General features: G+C 31.2%; 1 protein-coding gene across 3 annotated transcripts; it reads left to right on the forward strand.

The window, feature by feature from the left end:
* The first annotated feature begins 836 nt into the window (after window positions 1-836).
* On the forward strand, window positions 837-21,505 carry LOC148178135 (uncharacterized). 3 transcript variants are annotated; one of them, XM_088029689.1, is made up of 5 exons: window positions 14,147-14,297; window positions 19,591-19,860; window positions 20,423-20,527; window positions 20,732-20,833; window positions 21,272-21,505. In XM_088029689.1, exons 1-4 carry the CDS (start codon window positions 14,213-14,215, stop codon window positions 20,824-20,826), a joined length of 555 nt encoding a protein of 184 aa, XP_087885815.1. In that variant the 5' UTR covers window positions 14,147-14,212; the 3' UTR covers window positions 20,827-20,833; window positions 21,272-21,505. The 3 variants fall into 3 exon arrangements, 2 of the variants coding, with proteins under 2 accessions (XP_087885815.1, XP_087885816.1); XR_015769589.1 differs by lacking the exons at window positions 14,147-14,297; window positions 20,732-20,833 and adding an exon at window positions 837-1,027; XM_088029690.1 differs by lacking the exon at window positions 20,732-20,833 and having other exon boundaries at window positions 14,149-14,297.
* Window positions 21,506-21,511: the final 6 nt, after the last annotated feature.

Here is a 21,511-nt window from a genome sequence, read left to right on the forward strand (position 1 = left end):
TTTTTTTGTTTATCAATGTAACATAGAATCATACGCTAAATAAGTAATTACAGGGTTAATATTAATAAATAGCTCAAAATTGTACATAATGATAGAAAAATAATTTTTCGATTCGAGTTTTTTTCGTTTTTTAAATTTTTTGAAAATATTTTCCATAGTGACGTATATTTTTTATTACACTATCAGAAAGTAGAGATTTCAACGAATAAAAAGCCCATCAACTTTTTTAAAAAAGCTGATATTTTGACGCGTGAATTTTCGATTGAAAATTAGGGTGCTTTTTCGGTATTAAATAAAAATAAGGAGAAAAAATGAATTTTTCAAATCCAAAAAATTCTTGTGTGTTTGGTATATACAAAGGTAAGTTCTCACCAAATTCCATAAAAAAAAACGTGGTTTTTTGAGTTTTTCATGTGAATTTTGAGGTTATGAGAAAAAAGTGTGAATACAAAAGTTGTAGATCTTTTTATTACCTACAACTTTGCCATTTAACTTTTTTCCATAAGACTTGTAGTTTTGCCGGAAATCGAGATAAACCGATTTTAACCCTTAAAAACCCACCCTCTCCCACTTCCCGATCTCGAATCGACCGTAATTTATTTTTCCTTCCATTTTTGTAATATTCTCAACATTTTCCAATAGGTTTCATTCTACTACGATTTTTTTTTTGGTTTCAAAAATTATCGACCCTGGTCTAATATGTGTGCAAACTTTAACCAAAATCATAGAAAAACGTGTTACCTTAGATAATGTAAATTTCCTAATATCAAATTTAAATACACTTAATGAATGTTATTATGCTATAAAAGATAAGCTTCAATCTGTCAGTCGTCAAATGTTATCACCAGAGTTCTTATCAAACTGTGGTAGTCCAACTTTAGCCTTGCTTTAACATAAAGTAACTACATAATTACGCGAATCTCATTATTCATACAGTAGCAACATATTCTTGTAAATAGTGGTGTTCAGCAAAATTAACAAGGTTTCGCAACAGCACACCTAGACTAAAACGCCTCAAAATTGTAAGGTAAGATAACGCAATACTAAAAATGTGTTTAATTCGTTATCAGCACGGTATAAGAAGATAGGTAGACCGACAGCCGGCCTCGCATGTGTAATCGAATGGGCTTGTTCCCAGTTCCCTATGAGCAGTGGCTGCTGAGAGAGAAAGCAACTACCTTTTGGTTGCATCTTTTTCTTACTCATGGACATCCCTCGTTTTTACTTTCTCAGGTTGTCTCTCTTGTTGTTCGGACCGGGACCGCATCTGATCGCTTTGTTGGTCTACCTATCTTCTTATCTTATACCGTGGTCAAGATAGATAGAAGACTGGTACGCCAACTCGGTAGCCATTTTGTGTCGTAATTTTGGGCCCAGGTCAAACACTCGCTAGGTGTCGCTAGGATAGTGTAGGACTGTCATCGTACTGACAATTGTCAATTAACTGTCAATTTTAAACTTAAAGCCGTTACCTCAACCCGTAACCTAACCGTTAATAATAAAGGACACAGTTTTTGAGTTCTCTGTACGGTGATTTTGTGTTTAAACATTAAACAATCACCATTAACCTTTTCACTGCGCAATGTTTTTTGGAAAATTTTGTAACTCTGCGCGGTTTGTCAGCTCCTGCGTTAATATACGTTCCGAGCAGTTGATCGCTGTTTTGCCTTGGCGTATATTAACGTCTTGAGCACTGGGCCGATTAACTAGTTTTACAAATGTTCATAGAGATTTTAATTTTCCACAACGTCAATATATTAAACAAGGTAACATTGAGATGAGAGCTGATTATTATGGTGATATTACCTGGCCCTTAGTTCGGACCTACTTTTAAACTGCGTGGATAAAAAAAATGCATGGAATAGATTTTAAATGAATTTTAGTCGTAGACGGATATATACTTTCTGAGCAGGGAACGGTAAAAAAATGTATTTAAAAAAATTAAAGCTATTGTGACTGTGTTTGTTTTGAGCAGTTGACCATTGCAATCAATGCGAATATATCCGTTCGGAGCAGTTTGAGCGAAATATTATTTTGTGGATTTTTCCGGGCCGAGCAGTGTAAAGGTTAAAAATGAAGAAGTGCGTCATTTGTGGACACGTTAAACTTTTAAGGGCCCCACAAACCTCGTTCTTGCACGGCGTGTTTGAACGACGGTTTCGACGGTTGGAACGAAACGGTCGGAAAAACCGAGGTCTGTGGGCAAAAACCGTCGTGTTGAACTGACAGTTTTACCCACAGACCTCGGTTTTTCCGACCGTTTCGTTCCAACCGCCGAAACCGTCGTTCAAACACGTCGTCCAAGAACGAGGTTTGTGGGGCCCTTTAAACAGTGATATTTCTATTTTTAGAGTTCCTTCGGTAACATACACCTTGAAAAATTACTCCTTAGGGGTCGATTTCAAGTGTGACTTGCGTTACTGCAAATCCCATTTGCAACATAGCAACGCCAATCACATTGCTCATACCTTGGCAACGGTTGCAAATTTGCGTTAACGCAGTGACTTGAAATTGACCCGTTAATCAACATGAAGATTAGTACAAAATTTTCTTAACCTCAAAATCACAAATTGACAATTACCTGACAGTCCTTCGCTAGAGTGTCGCCATCTATGTGAGGTTTTATCTGGACCCAAAAATACGACACATTTTTACAGTAGGGAGTTGACGTACCAGTCTTATACATGGTATAATGAAATCTAAGGTATGATATTGCGCATCTACGGAGTGGGGAGTGACGTCACTCGGAGAGTCGTTAGTTCACATGTAAGGCACGTGTTTGTCTTATTGGAATCTGTATTTATCCTGTTGCCAGCTTTTAACGATTTTTAAATTTTCTGTATTATATCTTTAAGTTAATTCGTTAATAAAATAATAATAATAATTATAATACGCGACCTGAGAACTATAAGGTTCTAACTAACATTTGCATTAAATTGATCCAGTGTTCACGTTATCAGTGATATCTCTTTAATTTATTAAGCATTTATTTACAAAATAATAGGATTAATTAAAATCATTTTGGCTTGTTAAAATATTAACTCACTTCTTTTTTATACATGATAGAACAGGTTTAAAAAATCGCAAAACATACAATTTAAATTTTCACAAAAAATCACTTAGAACCTTATAATTCTCACGTCGCGAATAAATACTAAAATGCTTTGTTCTATATTTGGGTGCAATAGTGACAATCAGGGAAACTATGCTGAAAAGAATATATTTTTTTTTAGATTTTCCAAAGCCAGTGTGACAAGAAAATTGTGGGTGATTTCGTGTTTTTTTCGTCGGTTTGATTTTTTAATTTAGAAAATGCCAGAATATGTTCAAAACAGTTCTGTACAGAGGACTGTGAGAGAAACTTAATATACGAACTGTAAAATTATTTACCAAAGAAGGGAAGAAAATTAAAAGACGAAGCTGTTCCTTTTTTATTTCTTTTTAAAGGAAAATCACGCAAACCTTCAACAGCACGGAAAGAAAAAGCATGCAAAAGAGATCAAACCAAATTTGTGAAAAACATAATTGAAACGGATTAAGTTGGTAACTCATCGTTAATAATTTTCTTACATTACTTTAATTTCTTTTTATTTATGCAAAATATGAGGCCATTATTTGCTGAAAAGTAGTAATTAATCAAACAATTTTTCTTTAGTTGTATTCTTTATAGTTTTTTCAGTTTTCTTTAATCAAATTTTTATAGGGAACTTAAGATCGACAATAACACGACGCCAACGTTTATTGACAATGTGCTTTCAACTTCAAAATCTATCGGGTAAATTTACACTTTCACCTAATAAGGAAAATCAGTTTTTTTCAGAAATCATTTTTGTGTTTGCATGTTTTTGCATGTTGTCAAATAATCAAATAAACTTTACTTTTTGTTTCGATAGCGTAAACACAGAGTTCGAAAATGACTTGACAGCAAAAGTAGATTTACTTAAAAGCGAAAATCAATAAATTTAGAAAAAATTTTAGAATTAATAAATTAAATTCAGTTTTAAAAGAAAGAAGAAATAAGATAAAAAGGAAGAGGGAATTTGTGAAAATTATTAATTAATTTTATTAAGTTTGTTTTTGTAGCTTCTGATTTTTTTTTTCTAACTTGATAAAACTTTTTTTAAACTTAATTTATTGTTTTTTTTTATCTTTGAAATGAGGGTAAATAAGTACAGCATGGCTTACCAATTTCTGCAGATTAAAAGAAAAATGATATGTTATGTTGACAATTTTAATTTTAAAAATACGTAATTTGAAATTTTTTTCGCATTATGGTTTCGGGGAGTTGAAATAAATACCATAATTAACATCAAAACTAAAATATTTTATTTCTACATCTGAAAAAATCACACCCTTATTAGTGATTTCATTATTCTAAACTGATATATCTACGCTCGTATGCTTAATGAAAAATTTAGAACCTCATTTCAACAAAATTTTCACAAGCGACAATTATTTGGACTGTCCTGATCCGTAAATCTATAAACCTTCACTTGTTTTAACTGCCTTCATTCAGCATTAAAATAGAAAACGAATTTTAAAGTGTTCCTTAATTAAATCGATGTTGTGTAAAACATTGTTTTTAATAATATTATTTAATAACAAGAATATAACACTTTTATTCCTGCTTTTAAGCACCGTACAATGGCAATTCTTCCAACTGCTACTCTCCGAGTGACGTCACTGCGCGAGCTGGACGCGTTCGGGTTGCCTGAATATCATATCTTAGAAATCTTTATATCATGAGTCTTATATGTATCTTGACCGTGGTTATCAGCTTAATGTAAAATGTAGTGACTCCTTCCTGTTGGTGATGCCATGACCGATCTTTAAAGCGCAAAATCGTCTCAATTTTCTCAATTGAATGTTGGAACCTTCGAAATTTCATACATTTTGCAGTGCTACTGTTTACTGAGCTGAAAACTCCAAGATTGCACAATTACCTTCCGAATTACGTGTTCTTCTTAATTCGTAGCAGTTTTTTAAATAGGTACAAAATTAATGGTGCAATATTTTACGAACAGGTCATACGATTTTCTCTAAACTTACCTTGAATTGAAGGAACATTAAATAAAAACAAATACAGCAACACACGACGAAGAAAACACATTTTTCAGTTTGATAGCGACAGATGATTTGCGATGTTTCTGTGATTAAAAACACCGGCTTTCTAATGAAATCGCGCAAAGGAGGGTGGGGCGATCTAAGTAAATCGTCATTTGTCTATAAGCTTGACCTGCGCGTTTTTCCTAAATAGATAATACGAGGGTTACTCATCCTCAGTTAGCTTTGGAATTCCACAGCGCATCCTTAATCGCCACTTTTGAGATTATAAGATAAAATCTGTCTTGAAAGGCAAAAAATGGGAAGCAAAAGTCGTTAGTTTTTCATGAGAACTTTTTGCAATATGAATCAAACATGACAGTGTTGTCAAATCGTTCATTAAAATTTTCACAAAATTTTCAGTTTGACGACAAATTAGTTGTCAAAAATAAAAGTCATGACTTGAAATTTCAAAGCCAACTGGGGATAAGTTTTTATTTGATATCGCGATACAAGGTCCGGCTCCAAAATCATCTTTAATTTTAAAGATAAAAATTTACAGAACTCGCGCCCCAGAGAGGCAACAATCCTGAACCAAAATTTTTTAAACGCTAAACAGAATTTGAAAATCAGATGAACATTACACTCTCGTTGCCCAGGAAATTGGAATGGATTTTTATTCCACTTCTGGAATAAATTTTCGGGATTAGTGGTTAATATTTTATCCTTTCTCAAAAACTATTAAACTTATTAATCAATTTTAGTTTTGAAATTTACCATCTGTATTGCTGAACTTTTAATTTACAGTCGTGGATTCATGAACGACGATTTTCGCAATTTCGACCGGCAAATTTTAATTGGTAAAATCTCACAATTTAGTTTTGTTTTTCTTTAGTGGATAAAATGTTGAATGTGATGAATTAATGCAATAAAATAGTCACAAGTTAAAAAAATAAAATAAAACAGAAATTAAAAAATGTCATAAAGATGAATAAAACTAAAATTAAAAGAAACAAACAAAAAAAATTGAACTTTATTGTCGGCAAAAATTTGAAAAAAAAATACCAAATGCGAAATATGTAAAACAGTAACATAAAAATATACAAACCTAGTATGAGTTATTGATATCGATGCATTCATGCATACGGAATTTTTGAAAAGACGTTTGATAAAAATTTTCTAATATACATTATGTCCCCGGATTGAATTCACAAGAGGGAAAAAAAGTTTATTTTTCATTTTACAAAAAAATGACAAAGGAATAACATTTTTTGCTTATTTCAAAACAGATAAATCTGCAATTAAAATTTCAAAATTATTAGTTTGTACTCTTAAAATTAATTTTTTCATTATTTTTATTTACTAAAATTTGTAATCGTATTCAAATAATAGCAGGCTGTGGATTCACAAAATCAAATAGTGCGTTAAAGATTAAAGAAAAATTTTCCTAATAATGTGTAAGTATTAAAAAATTGGAAAAAATGCAATTGCATCCTTAACAATAATTGAGAAAATTCGAAACAGTCGAAAAAATTACGAGTTAGAATTGAACTATGTGCTAAAACAGGTAATGGGCCAATCAAATAGTGGAAATTGGTTTGAGTTAGAAAACAAATTTCATTCCTTTGACATTTTTTGCTAAATTAAAATAAAAAAGTTCTTCGTTATTTTTTGTTTTTTTCGATTTTTCAAAAAATTCAAAAAATATTATTCCTTTGTCATTTTTCCGTAAAATGAAAAATAACGATTTTTTCCCTCTTGTGAACTCAATCCGGGGACATACTGTACAGTACCGCTCGAAAGTATTTGTCCACTTAAAAATATTAATAATTCTTTTAAGATTTCGCGGTTATTTCTGCTGATTCTGTGGTAAGAGATAATTATTGCACGCGTTTCCACACCTAACTTAACTTTCTTCGCCATTTCTGTACAAAACTGTCACTAATTTTTTGAGAAAAACTTGGAGAACAATAAAGTTTTGTTGTCAAAAACCTTCACGATATTAAAAAACGATAAACGTCAATCAACACTTTAGTTTTTGCATTTACAAGCTGATGAATTGTGAAAATATGTGAGACCATAACTTTTTTCAAAATTTCTAAAAGTACATTAAAAAAAATTGGTATGTTTTAAAATATCAAAAAAAGAAAAACAATTGGTGTTAGCATCACAAATAACAAAAAACGCCAAACAAAAGTAGAAGAAAGAAATTATTTTGGAGTTACTTAAAAAAATGTTGGTAGACAAATACTTTTGAGCGGTAGTGTACTTTTAAGAAAAATTCACAAAAACGTACCATTTGATTATTTTTCAATCTAAACTGACTTAACGGAAGTATTGAAGAAGATGTTGACGGTTAATTAATAAATTGGGCTTGCAAACTAGCTATAGGTGGCGCTGTTAAACAACAAAATGTCGGCCCATTGAAGGATGCACTTTTGTATTCCGGACGTTTACAACACAAAAAATCAAGTTATAAACCCACTTCTAACCCCACAGAACTCTCCTCACATGAAAAAACACACATTAACAGCAAAAAACGCGAAATTTTAACACGTGTTTATCCTTCAACGGACAGTTCAGATTTTTTCCGCTGCACGACGCGTCGATCTCTCGGGTTGCCCAATTCCAAACGCGTTAAAAACGTTTTTATTTATTTTGCAAAAAAATATAACCCCCAAATTGTTTTGAAATTGATATAAAGTGTTGAAAATATCCTCAAAAATAACATAAAAATTAGTTTAGAAAAGTGTCTCAAAGGCAGAGAAAAGATTACAGTAAACTTCACTTATTCATTACTCTTTTAAACTGAAAAAATATTTTCAAATTTTTAAGGTCGATTATCTCAAAACCATGTCAATGAAGGTTTGATGTTTTCTGCATAACTGCGCTCAATTTACAGTGCAGTTTTTAAGAGATTTAACATTACTTCACTCAAAATCTCATAGCCTACTAGACAAAGACAACAAATAAAAATGAACACATGTTGCAAGATGGCACATCTAATAATCTTTGTTATTTATGGATTGATTTTAATCACATTTAAAACCAAAATAACTGCTAAGGTATTTTGCATTCAAACAAACCGGTTTCTTAAAAACATAAATTTTATTTATCTTAGTTTAAATAATTTAAAACTCTTCTTATCTGATAAAGCGGTAATAATAACAGGCGTTGGCTCAAAGCCAACCGTCTAGCAGGTTCAGTTTCTAAGAAAAATAGCAAAAACCAACATTTCCAGAAGCTACAAAAATCACTTTTGGCTATGAAATTAAAAACAATTTTGAACATTCTTGACATATGTTTCAATCAGTTTGTCTTTTTAACATTTCTAAGTTGAGGTTATATTAGTCTGATTAATGAGTTAATTTTAATTATTTAATTAGTCCACCTATTCCGGCTCTATTAAGGTTTGTTATTTGAATCTTTTGGAAATGATGCAATGTATTGATGTAAAAACCGTTAAAATGTGTAGAAATTTAAAGCAAGGCCAGTGGGTGCACAAAATCAACACTACCGTTTGTTATCTCAAAGATACCACTACTAAATAGTTTCAATAAAACAACTTAAATTTTTATACTGAACTTGATCTTCCTTATTTGTATATCTTCTTGCTAGAACTGTAGATTGCCTATAGGCTACCGGACTGTTTTTTTTAATTCAAAAAATAAGTCTGTCTAGTCTAAAAACATTAAAAATCAGTGTCCTTTTTTGCGCAATTGATTTTTACCAAAAAAAAAGTTTAAAAAAATCTTAGTCGACGCCTATTGGCTACAGGCACAGGTCATTGCTGAAACCGATGAAGTTGAGTTTGAGTAAAATGTGTGTACAGAACGTGAATTGCTGTAGTTTTTGTATCTTTCTTACTTTAGTGCTCAACAACCAAATAGCGAAAAATAGACAGATGACGTTCTATGCAGATGACTCCTGAGCTAACTTATGAAAACAAAACTTCTGATTGGTTGATGCAAGTGTGCTATAAACCGGAAACCAGTTAGATATCATAAAGATTATGCTATCTTACTCTCACCAATGCAACATTCCGTTGACGTGTGCGTTTTCTCAATTCATATGCATAGAAAGGAGTTATAACGTAGTCACTTGACGCCATGTCACTGCTTGACGCCTAGCATCATATGTCATCAAAATGAATCAAACCAGTCTTATAATTTTGTGCTAATTTGTGGTGTAATTTTTAAATTCTGTGCTCTTTTGGTTTTTGAGTTATTACTAAAACAAAAGTTATGCTCAAACTTGACGCCTAACATCATAATTCACAAAAATTAATCAAACTGGTCTTATAATTTTATACTAATTCTGTGCTAATTTGTGCAGCAACTTTTTAATTCTGTGCTCTTTTCGTTTTTGAGTTATTCCAAAAAATACAGATTTCAACGAATTTTCTTTCAAGAAGCGTCAAGTATTTGTGTTTGAATAGAGCAATATTCTCTAAAGACATTATTCTAACGCGCCTGGCCAACTATTCCTCATTTTACGACGTGATTCAGAGAAAAATAAATGATATAAAATGAACAGTTCTTACTCAGCAAATTTTTAAACTGTGAAGAATATAAAGGGCGTTAATTAAATTATGTATGTACATTTAGTATGTCCGGTAATCAAAACGAAGATTTTAAATTCAAAATTCAAAATTAAAAAATTCTAAATATGAATACCAAAAAGCTCCAATCATTTGACGATCGTTCAAAGAAAATTCGTTAAAATCTGTATTTTGGGTTGCCTACTATTTTCTTACATTTTTAAATAACTCAAAAACGAAAAGAGCACAGAATTTGGAAATTAGCACAGAATTATCGCATATTACTTAAGCTGTTTTGAGAGATGCATGATGCTCAAACTTGACGTTTCTTTAAAGAAAATTCGTTGAAATCTGTATTTTGGGTTGCCTACTATTTTCTTACATTTTTAAATAACTCAAAAACGAAAAGAGCACAGAATTTGGAAATTAGCACAGAATTATCGCATATTACTTAAGCTGTTTTGAGAGATGCATGATGCTCAAACTTGACGTTTCTTTAAAGAAAATTCGTTAAAATCTGTATTTTGGGTTGCCTACTATTTTCTTACATTTTTAAATAACTCAAAAACGAAAAGAGCACAGAATTTGGAAATTAGCACAGAATTATCGCATATTACTTAAGCTGTTTTGAGAGATGCATGATGCTCAAACTTGACGTTTCTTTAAAGAAAATTCGTTAAAATCTGTATTTTGGGTTGCCTACTATTTTCTTACATTTTTAAATAACTCAAAAACGAAAAGAGCACAGAATTTGGAAATTAGCACAGAATTATCGCATATTACTTAAGCTGTTTTGAGAGATGCATGATGCTCAAACTTGACGTTTCTTTAAAGAAAATTCGTTAAAATCTGTATTTTGGGTTGCCTACTATTTTCTTACATTTTTAAATAACTCAAAAACGAAAAGAGCACAGAATTTGGAAATTAGCACAGAATTATCGCATATTACTTAAGCTGTTTTGAGAGATGCATGATGCTCAAACTTGACGTTTCTTTAAAGAAACTTCGTTGAAATCTGTATTTTGGGTTGCCTACTATTTTCTTACATTTTTAAATAACTCAAAAACGAAAAGAGCACAGAATTTGGAAATTAGCACAGAATTATCGCATATTACTTAAGCTGTTTTGAGAGATGCATGATGCTCAAACTTGACGTTTCTTTAAAGAAAATTCGTTAAAATCTGTATTTTGGGTTGCCTACTATTTTCTTACATTTTTAAATAACTCAAAAACGAAAAGAGCACAGAATTTGGAAATTAGCACAGAATTATCGCATATTACTTAAGCTGTTTTGAGAGATGCATGATGCTCAAACTTGACGTTTCTTTAAAGAAAATTCGTTAAAATCTGTATTTTGGGTTGCCTACTATTTTCTTACATTTTTAAATAACTCAAAAACGAAAAGAGCACAGAATTTGGAAATTAGCACAGAATTATCGCATATTACTTAAGCTGTTTTGAGAGATGCATGATGCTCAAACTTGACGTTTCTTTAAAGAAACTTCGTTGAAATCTGTATTTTGGGTTGCCTACTATTTTCTTACATTTTTAAATAACTCAAAAACGAAAAGAGCACAGAATTTGGAAATTAGCACAGAATTATCGCATATTACTTACTCCTTGTTAAGAACCTATACCTCCGTGCAAATTTTAGTGGCGGAAGGTGTATGTGAGCGCGCAGTGTATGTAGACTTTAGGGTAATTAGCGGCCGTTGGCAATACGTTTAAACTGGGGTGGAGTGGGGCACTGTTAAAATAAATTTGTTTACTATAACCTGAAAAGTCTTTAATTTTATGTAATTTCACGTAGACTTGGCGTATACACTCTGATAAGTTGGTTCAAAAACAATCCACGGTAGAGCCATTCCACATCCCGAGTTTAACTACAAGTAGAAAAAATACAGTCAAGGCAAGTGCGCCTAAAGAAAAGCATTATTTTTCATTTATTGTTGTACTGAACACATCATCTATTGACTCTGGCGATGTCTTTTACAAAAACGAGGACTGTTTTTTGAAATTACGACCAAGGTACTGCTGGTACTATCTTCATTACGAACAACGAACTAGAAGAACTTGCTGATGATGATAACCATTTCGTATATCGAGCTACTTTACACTTTCTAGATTTAACAAAAAACTATGCAACTATTCAAGTTTTTGTCAAAATTCAGAACTTCCTAATTTGTATTAACAGGCATTATCACATTTCAAACTGTTCATTGTAAACAATAGCACCACTACATTTGTATCCTTAATAAATGTCTCGTCTACCTAATTTGTTGTGAAGTTAAAGTCCTAAACTTTTAATCACAATGGAATAAAAAGCAATAGCACTTTATTTGTAATGCAATTCATCGAAAATTGATAAACTTCATCGTTGTTATTATTTCTGTCAAGTGTCTGTCATCTGATGACAAGATGATGACAACACCAGTGCCAACATACAGTCGTAAAACTACCCTTTCACAGTACAACCCAATACATAAATTCTGTCAAATTTCGTGTACAGTCCCAAAATTTGGACGAATAATGACCTTGAAATGTGGTATTCAAAATAAATGAGGTTTAAGCTGTTTTGAGAGATGCATGATGCTCAAACTTGACGTTTCTTTAAAGAAAATTCGTTAAAATCTGTATTTTGGGTTGCCTACTATTTTCTTACATTTTTAAATAACTCAAAAACGAAAAGAGCACAGAATTTGGAAATTAGCACAGAATTATCGCATATTACTTAAGCTGTTTTGAGAGATGCATGATGCTCAAACTTGACGATTCTTTAAAGAAAATTCGTTGAAATCTGTATTTTGGGTTGCCTACTATTTTCTTACATTTTTAAATAACTCAAAAACGAAAAGAGCACAGAATTTGGAAATTAGCACAGAATTATCGCATATTACTTAAGCTGTTTTGAGAGATGCATGATGCTCAAACTTGACGATTCTTTAAAGAAAATTCGTTGAAATCTGTATTTTGGGTTGCCTACTATTTTCTTACATTTTTAAATAACTCAAAAACGAAAAGAGCACAGAATTTGGAAATTAGCACAGAATTATCGCATATTACTTAAGCTGTTTTGAGAGATGCATGATGCTCAAACTTGACGTTTCTTTAAAGAAACTTCGTTGAAATCTGTATTTTGGGTTGCCTACTATTTTCTTACATTTTTAAATAACTCAAAAACGAAAAGAGCACAGAATTTGGAAATTAGCACAGAATTATCGCATATTACTTAAGCTGTTTTGAAAGATGCATGATGCTCAAACTTGACGTTTCTTTAAAGAAACTTCGTTGAAATCTGTATTTTGGGTTGCCTACTATTTTCTTACATTTTTAAATAACTCAAAAACGAAAAGAGCACAGAATTTGGAAATTAGCACAGAATTATCGCATATTACTTAAGCTGTTTTGAGAGATGCATGATGCTCAAACTTGACGTTTCTTTAAAGAAAATTCGTTGAAATCTGTATTTTGGGTTTCCCACTATTTTTGTACATTTTTTAAAATAAACTCAGAAAGGATAAGAGCACATAACTTGAAAATTGCACCATTAGCTAGCACAGAATTAACACAAAGATATAGCAAAATATCAATTAATCTGTTTTGCGATGCATGATGCTCAAACTTGACGATTGTTCAAATTTGTTTATCAGAATAACTCAAAAACAAAAAGAGCACAGAATTTAAAAATTGCACATATATAGCACAAAATTATAACATATTATTTAAGCTGTTTCGTGAAGTGTTATGCTTAAACTTGACGCTTCTTGAAAGAAAATTCGTTGAAATCTGTATTTTGGGTTGCCTACTATTTTTTGTACGTTTTTTGAAATAACTCTAAAACGAAAAGAGCACAGAATTTAAAACTTTCAGCACAAATTAGCACAGAATTAGCACACAATTATAAGACCAATTTGATCACTTTTTGTGACTCATGATGCTAGGCGTCAAGTGTGAGCATCATTTTTGTTTCTTGAATAACTCGAAAACGAAAAGAGCACAGAATTTAAAAATTGCAGCACAAATTGGCACAGAATTATCACAAAATTATGGCATAGATTTGAATTTTTTTGCGATGTATAATGCTCAAACTTGACGGACCTGTCACTGAAGACTTATTTAAACGAATATTTAGCTAATAATTCCGACCTTTGGAGAACAAAAAATCCGTTTGGTAATTGATTCATGCGTATACGTAAGTTATAAAATATTAAAATGCATCGATTTTTCTGGTGTCCGGTGGCCTATTAATGAAATGAAAGCCGCAAATTGTATCTAAAATCGCTCCGTTAAATCTAACCAAAATTCATCGTTATGAACTCAAAGAAATTTGTTTTTCTTAAATGGATTTGATAAGAAACATTGTTCGCCAACATGAAATCGAAATCGAGTGTGATAAGAATTAATAATATGTAATTATGATGCGTACTAGAAAATGTAACGATTCGCCGTAAAATTTAAAAAGAGCGCCCTAGAAACCTTCTAGAAGCTTCTAGAAGGTTCCAGAAGTCAGTAGCTAGAACCTTAAGAGATAAAGACTTTTATCTGTCCTGACTCATCTATGTATGTAAATCGAGATAAGTCCGTGAAATTGACTGTAAATAATTTAGTGTAATTCGAGACACGAGACCGATGATTTCCACGATTTGTGCAAGTGTTATTTTTATTATTCCATTCTTCATTAGTCAACATGAAGCTTTTATTATTGGAAACAGTAGTAAGTCATTATTCTAATTCATGTTGGATTAATTTCGCAACTTAATATCCAAATTTTTGTGCCCTAAGTAAAGTTCTAAAGTAAAATCAATCAAAAAGAACAGTAGCGTTTATTGTGAAAGTCTGTTTGAATTAAATATATTTATTTTTAGAAAATAAGTAAATAATGATAAACTCTATAAAATCATAAATCACACACTGCTTAAAATATACCACTCCGCCATTTTGTTTTTTATGGAACCAAGTCAAATGACGGAATGAAGATGAAAATATGGTGTGTGGGCATAAAACAATTGTCAACAAAAAATGATCGTTTTTTAATTTGCATAATGTAAATCAGGCGTTCTCTTTGATTTATTTTTAAACAAATGGTGAAATCAATAGAAAGACATTTAAAGCAATAGCAATTAGTTAAACTAAATAACAGTTTAAGGGTCGGTCTACAGAAGCTAAATTAAATTAATAGTTTCTATTTAAAATTTAACATCACATGTGACCGTTTATTCGCCAATCGAATCTCAGTAATCGTCTAATTAGTTGCGGGATTAACTTAATTTTAATTAAATTGTTGTGTAAACCGGCTCTAAGGTTATATCAAAATAAATACATGTTAAATAGCATAATCACATTTGTCTGCCGAAGAATAAAGAGCCATTGCAAAACTTGAAGAGCGAGCTTCTAACGAAAATCAGACCAATGCCTTTAAGGTTCAAGTGTACCCCCTATCTCAAAAACGGTAAACTCAAAAATTTTGAAAAAAATCCTGAAGATGTAAAATTTTATTCAAAACCATCACATAAAATTTAAAAAAAATCTGTCCTGCGGTTTGGAAGATAATTTCAAAAAACTTAGTTTTTAGGTACTTTTTAGCTGCTTTCTTTTAAACTGGTGGTTAGATTTACTTCAAATTTTAATATGACTTGTCTTGTAGACTCAGAAAAATGTGGGATTTTTTTTATAATTTTTGAATTTACAGTTTTCAAGAAATGTGTGTTTTTTGAAAACTTTCGTTAATATCTACCATAATTTCTTTTTTTTCCAATATACAAGTTATTTAAATATTTCTCTCATATATTTACCATAAATTAGGATCAATCAAATACACTTTGTAGCACAGAATAGTCGAAAAAAAAATAATTAAAGCTGGGATACTATGACACATTTCGATCAAAAACTATGCTATAGAAAGTGGTGTCTTCAAACGGCCTGGAAATAATTCAAATTATTTTTTCTATCTTATAATAGAATGCGCTTTCGTCGCCTTGTTGATAGATTCCTTTCTTACGGGCAAAAAACTGCTGTGTGATTCATACAATTGCCCATTAAAATACTCTATAAGGCTTGTTCTTACGAAATGCAGAAAAAATTATATGTTCGACTGGAGGTTTATTTTTAGCCCAAAGATGCATGTGTTGACAGAAACAAAAACTTATTTAAAGTTGCTAGTGTTTGTATTTCTTCCCTTCATAATATTGTGCAAGATGCACAAAAATCTAGCTAATAGTTTTGGCGGCTGCGACGCTCGCTTTAAAAATGTAATTTTTAGCGATTTGTGAGAGTTTGTGGAACCAATCTTTGACTTTTTTTAATATTTTAGTCGTAATTTATGCAAATTGTTTTCAAAGTTTTATCAATTTTTACAAATGTTTTATCAAGTTAGTTTTCAAATTTATAGTCAAAATTGGAAACTACTTTTATACCAAATGTCAACATCTTGTATCACAAATGTCATCAACCCTTTAGTTCACTTTAAATCGTAAAATTAAATTGTGGTCTTTTTGATGTTAATTAACAATATCTAGGGTCCAGAAAAATTAAACACGCCCGCGTTAATTGAAATTGACCTTCTTACATGTAGTTTTCAATTACCCCGTCATGATTTTCAAAACAAAGTTGATAGGTATTTTTTAAATTTGAAACACAATTTGTATTAGATTAAAATAAAAATTGATATATTTTTATCGCAGTTATGCTGAAAAGAATTTGAATTACTCAACTCAACTCAAAAATCGCTAAACATTATTACACGTTGCGACGCCAAACTAACGGTGATAAAAAACAATTTTTGCGTCAGATTTTATGTAAATTTGCAAATTTTTATCTTTGAAATTGAAAGGCGATTTTGAGAGTGTCCATAAGTGTTGCCGGATCATGTATTATGTTCTGATTTATCCAATAAAAAATTAATTTAGCCATATGAAAAAGCAACAAGGAGAAAAATGTGGTTTCTAAAGAATATATAAAATTCTTGTTTTTTTATACTTGTTTATACGTACATACAAGTTTTGTTAACTTGTTGTTTCCAAGATTTAATCTATATCGGTAGCCATTGCACCTGGCGAAGAGTTTCTCTAATTTTGCAATGACTCTTGCTTTTTAGACCACAGTTAAATGTCTCGGCATTTCTAATTATAAATAATAAAACAATCATAAATGACAATTTGAAGTAGGTCCGCCTATGGTTTAAAACGAAAGTCACGCTAAACAATTTTGCTGTACAATTTTGGTTGTTGTCAATAGTACATAGTACAGTGCCGCAAAACGCTCGCACTTCTTTCCAATTCTTCATGAAAACCCGAGTTGATTGTCGTATCGTACAATGTTCAGGCCCTTACAGTTTTTTAGTTTAAATTAATTTTTGATTTTTAAATTTTTAGGACATGATACTTTCTGCTGCATTTTAATCATCACCCTTATGTGCTTGCAGTTTTTGAGGCAGAGTATATAATAAGACACAGTTAATCCAAATAATAAAATCGCGAAAAAAATTGTCCATCATTTTTAACAATTGTGCATGATGAAACTCATATCTACAAACACAACAACAGCTTTATGTAAAAGAAACTACGTTTTGTGGTAAAAACAAACTTAAAAAGTTTGTTTAAAATAAACTAAAAAAATTTAATTGTTAAATGATAAAAAACAAACACAATAACAAACAGCCATACAAAACAACAAAAAACAAAAACAATAACCAACAGCCATACAAAAAAAAAACACATTAAAAAATGCCACGGCGGGCGTCGAAATTTGCTAGCGAATTTAGAATGAGACTCAACAATTTTGTATCTCACCTATACAGGTGTCCTAGAACTCGCGCCCCAGAGAGAAAGGGCTTATGGAGGCAACAATTCTGAACCAAAATTTTGAAACCATATTCTTTTAACTTTTTTAAATAACCGAGATAAGACAAAAAACTGTAGCCAATCCCGAAGCCGAACAGAATTTGAAAATTGGTATAGCAGCCTCCAAGATAATGTAGCGCTGACCTGCTCAGATGACTTGACTTTTAAGGGTTTTTACAACGGTGCGGTTAGGGGGCCATAAATTTCGGCTCTGAGGCCTGGGTTGTCACTCAAACACTGCTTAAACAAACTCAAACACAGGAGTAGTGTTATTTTTATAAATACTATTGATTTTCTAATAAGAAAACGCGTTTTCGTCGTCTTGTTATTTTGAATCTTTTGAGTAATAATTTTCGGTTACGTTTTAAGTTATTATAAGGATTATATTAAGTATATTGTTCCGTTATATTACAAAATTTACTGGAAAAAATACGTTCGACGTCGGAATTATTATTTGGTCGGAGTTGAAGGCACACATCCGGCAAAATAATACAGCGCCCAAATTTAGCAAAGAAGCGATTGATTTAATTTATCGAGAAGTGCACCAAATCAGCGTTTCTAGCTGGAAAAACAGTGTTGCGCATGTAATAAAGATTGAAGATAATTATAGAAAAAATCATCATCAAGAATTAATAATTAGTTTAAATGACGACGACGATTCCAGTGAAATGGAATTTGATTAATTTGTCTATTTGTTAGTTAATAAATTGTATATATTTAATTAGTTAATAAATTATCTCGTAATTTGTTGTTGATTTTTACATATTTTTTTATTGGTACAAAAAATAAAATTAATCTGATATGAATCCTCTTAATTTTGAATTTAGCAACTGCAAACCTAACAATTTAATATATGTTTGACAGCTTAAACCAGTAGAAATAAATACCTAAATTTATGGGCCCTCAACCGCACCGTCGTAAAAACCCTTAAAAGTCAAGTCATCTGAACAGGTCAGCGCTACATTATCTTGGAGGCTGCTATAGCTGAAAACGATTTGTCATAGCAGAGCCAACTATAGCTTACGAGCCTGCGCCTAGGAATTGTGACGTCACAGCAGTGGCTGTACCGCCTTCCGTACTTCATAAAAAGACCTGTAAAAACTTCCCACTTGTAAAACTTGTGTGAAATTTTATAAATTATATTGTGATTTATAATGACAACAGCAAATTTAAGAAAACAAACATTTATTCGAATATATGAACAATAGAAATCCATATTATATCTTAATAAAAAAACTAGATTTATAAAACGGGCCCCAAATCATATTTTGACAGATCTTTCTAACTTACCTATAAGCATATAGGAATGTACATTTATGTAGTATGTACTTATAATATATTACATTACCACGTTGGTAGATATCTTTATAACAGATAAAATTAAAATATTTAAATAAAATTATTATTGCCACATAATGAATTTTGGTTAATTAATTTGTCTTTAGTTTTTACTAGTTTCATAAATACATTATTTATATTTTAAAATATTTGACATAACATTAATGGGTAATTTGTTAATGCTGAATACGTTTCCAGAAATAGAGAAAAAATTTGTCAATTTTTTGCATTGTGTGTATAAGGACTAGGAAATACAATTCTTCAAAAGTTATAAAAAAACTTTGAGTTGATGGTCAATGCCTTTTTAACAAAAATACAATCGATTCTGCATTCAATAAATGAAAGGTTAAAAAGTAAAAGTAGCTATAAAATACGGGTGTTTGGTGTCCCCGCTTGCTCTTCTTTAAAGAAAGAATGGTTAGACTACCATAAAATGTGAATTTTTATTATTTATTTATCGATTTATAAAGTTCTTACAAAAATAAAGCACCTTTACTCGTGTCCACCTCACTAAAAGTTACAAAAAAAGTAATTCAGAAATATTTTGAGAAGAATATTTGATCATCAGGTGCAGAAAACCTCTCAAAAATTGCCATTGCAGTCAAAACGCAATTAGCAACATAAATATAAGTTTGTTAAAATAAAGAATAAAGAGATTTCGATCCCATATCTATGGAGATATGCAATGCTAACCGTTCGGCCACTCTGCTGACGTCACATCGAGTCTCCAGCCGCTAAGGGTGGGCTCGTAAGCTATAGTTGGCTCTGGTCATAGCTATAACCGCACAAGGTCTTTGGGCGAACTGTAAACTAACTTTTTCCTATTTTCAGCTTTGCTCCAAGATTGCCCCCTTAGTCTGAGATCCAATGACACAGTCAAGTTGGTGTGGTATTTGCAAAATAAAACCAATCCATACTACTTACATCATCAAAATTTTTCACAAGAACCATCCACCGTTTGGCAAAACTATACGTTCCAGATTATACCAACGAATGACACAGTTATCATAAAAAGAAACGAAGAAAAACTAGGACAGTTAAATAACGTTCTTTTGGATAAAATTACTGTGAAAATCTATCCTAATTCGTCTGTGCAAATTCGTAAGTACTTTTGACGAGTACACAGGATGATGAAAAAAAGACGCTCATGCTACCTATCATGTTGCAACTAATTCTTTCCTAAGCCCAAAATTGAGAACCAAAACAAAATTTGTACTTTTTTAACTAAGATAGAAGTTTTCTTTTATAAACGATCAAACTCTAGTTGGATAAACTTTTTATAACAATTTCATTGTTAGACATCACATTTTTATAGTTAATGATATTCTGTATCAAAAAAAGGACAAAAAGTGCTTTAAAGCAAGTTTCTTAAACTTTTAAAAGTACCATTTCTTCGCTTTGTAGAAAAATTTTCAATGTTGCAACATTGCAAAGCTCTTTGTTTTAGTTGCTTAGTTACGGAGACTGCCGAGTGTAAAATTTTGTTAAAATGGGTGAGCAGCATTGCCAGGTTTTTCATTCCTATCGTAAAGAGGAATAAGTTTAGATTAATTCTGCTTTAATTTCTGAGATGGTTTATATTAAAAGGACATAGGGCTCCTTTTTTCAGCACCCTGTATACAAATGTGATCACTGATCGTCTTATCAAAATTATAATTTTTAGTGAACCAAGAAGAGCAACGGCCAAAATGGTGTAATATTGTATGCAACCAAAATTGTAGTTATGAAGAAAGTGATAAATCAGTAGAGGTTCTTCGATCGAATGCAGGTACATACATACATACGAGAATCCAAACTTTCAAAATAATCTCGGACTATTTGACTTTCAAAATTTCTATGACAGTTTCTGGTTAGAGACAAATTTCGGTATTTTTGTTCACAGGCAATAGAACCCGTTAAAGATTATTTTGAAAGTTACTATACCCCTATAACATGAAAATGGTCTATTCTAAAACAACTGCCTATATTCCAGCTCTCGTTCGAACTCGTGTTTTGGTTTCTGCAACGAGTTTTCGATACTGTTTTCTTCTATCTTACGGTTTTCACTTTCGTGAAAAATCAAGCTAGTCTCCAAGTAAAATTTTTTTATTCTTTTAGTGACTTTTCATGACATCAAAACTCTCGCTAGAATAAGTATTTTGAAACCATTTTTACTAACTTCTCGTTCTAGGACGATTTTGGTGTCTGAATGAAAGTCACTAAACATTTTTAAAGATGTTTGTTCTATCTCATTTTTGAAACTCTTTTGTAAATCGATAATTTCTATACAAGAAAAATGACATATAGTGTAGTATTTTTAGTAATAATAATAATCAAAAAGATGTTCACTTCTGTTTTTCTGCAATTTTTGTGTTAATTTTTTGAGAAGTTTACATGTAGTTATTGAAACCAGTTTGGAAAAAATAAATAGGTTTATTTAAAAAATTAACTTTTCAAAATTTGCGTTAATTTTTCGGGTCAGTGTATGTACATAGTTTAATTAATTAGTCTAAAAAGTAAATTTTACTTTCAGGAAGAAACACTTTGATTCCGATGTATCACCCACTTATTATTTCAACATTAGTTTGCTTCGTTTTCTATCTTACAATACTTTTATTATAATTACCGCATCCAAGTCCTTATAATAAGTAAGAACACATTCGTTTGAATCGTTTTTATTCATAGACATGATACTAAAAAGTACATTTGAAGAAAAAAATTATAAACTGTAAGACAATTTCATCTGAATAAATTAATAAAGTTTCAAGGTTTT

This window comes from Gnatocerus cornutus, chromosome 2, assembly GCF_029298725.1.
Source record: "Gnatocerus cornutus isolate USDA-ARS CGAHR chromosome 2, icGnaCorn1.1, whole genome shotgun sequence".
In the NCBI taxonomy this organism is placed as follows: Eukaryota; Metazoa; Arthropoda; class Insecta; order Coleoptera; family Tenebrionidae; genus Gnatocerus; species Gnatocerus cornutus.

Bases quoted from the DNA above. Each gene is read 5' to 3' on its own strand.
- LOC148178135 (XM_088029689.1), top strand. From the start codon at position 14,213: ATGATTTCCACGATTTGTGCAAGTGTTATTTTTATTATTCCATTCTTC. The intron at 14,298-19,590 runs GTAAGTCATTAT...TCCTATTTTCAG, and splicing joins TTTTATTATTGGAAACAGTA to CTTTGCTCCAAGATTGCCCC. The intron at 20,528-20,731 runs GTACATACATAC...CCTATATTCCAG, and splicing joins GGTTCTTCGATCGAATGCAG to CTCTCGTTCGAACTCGTGTT.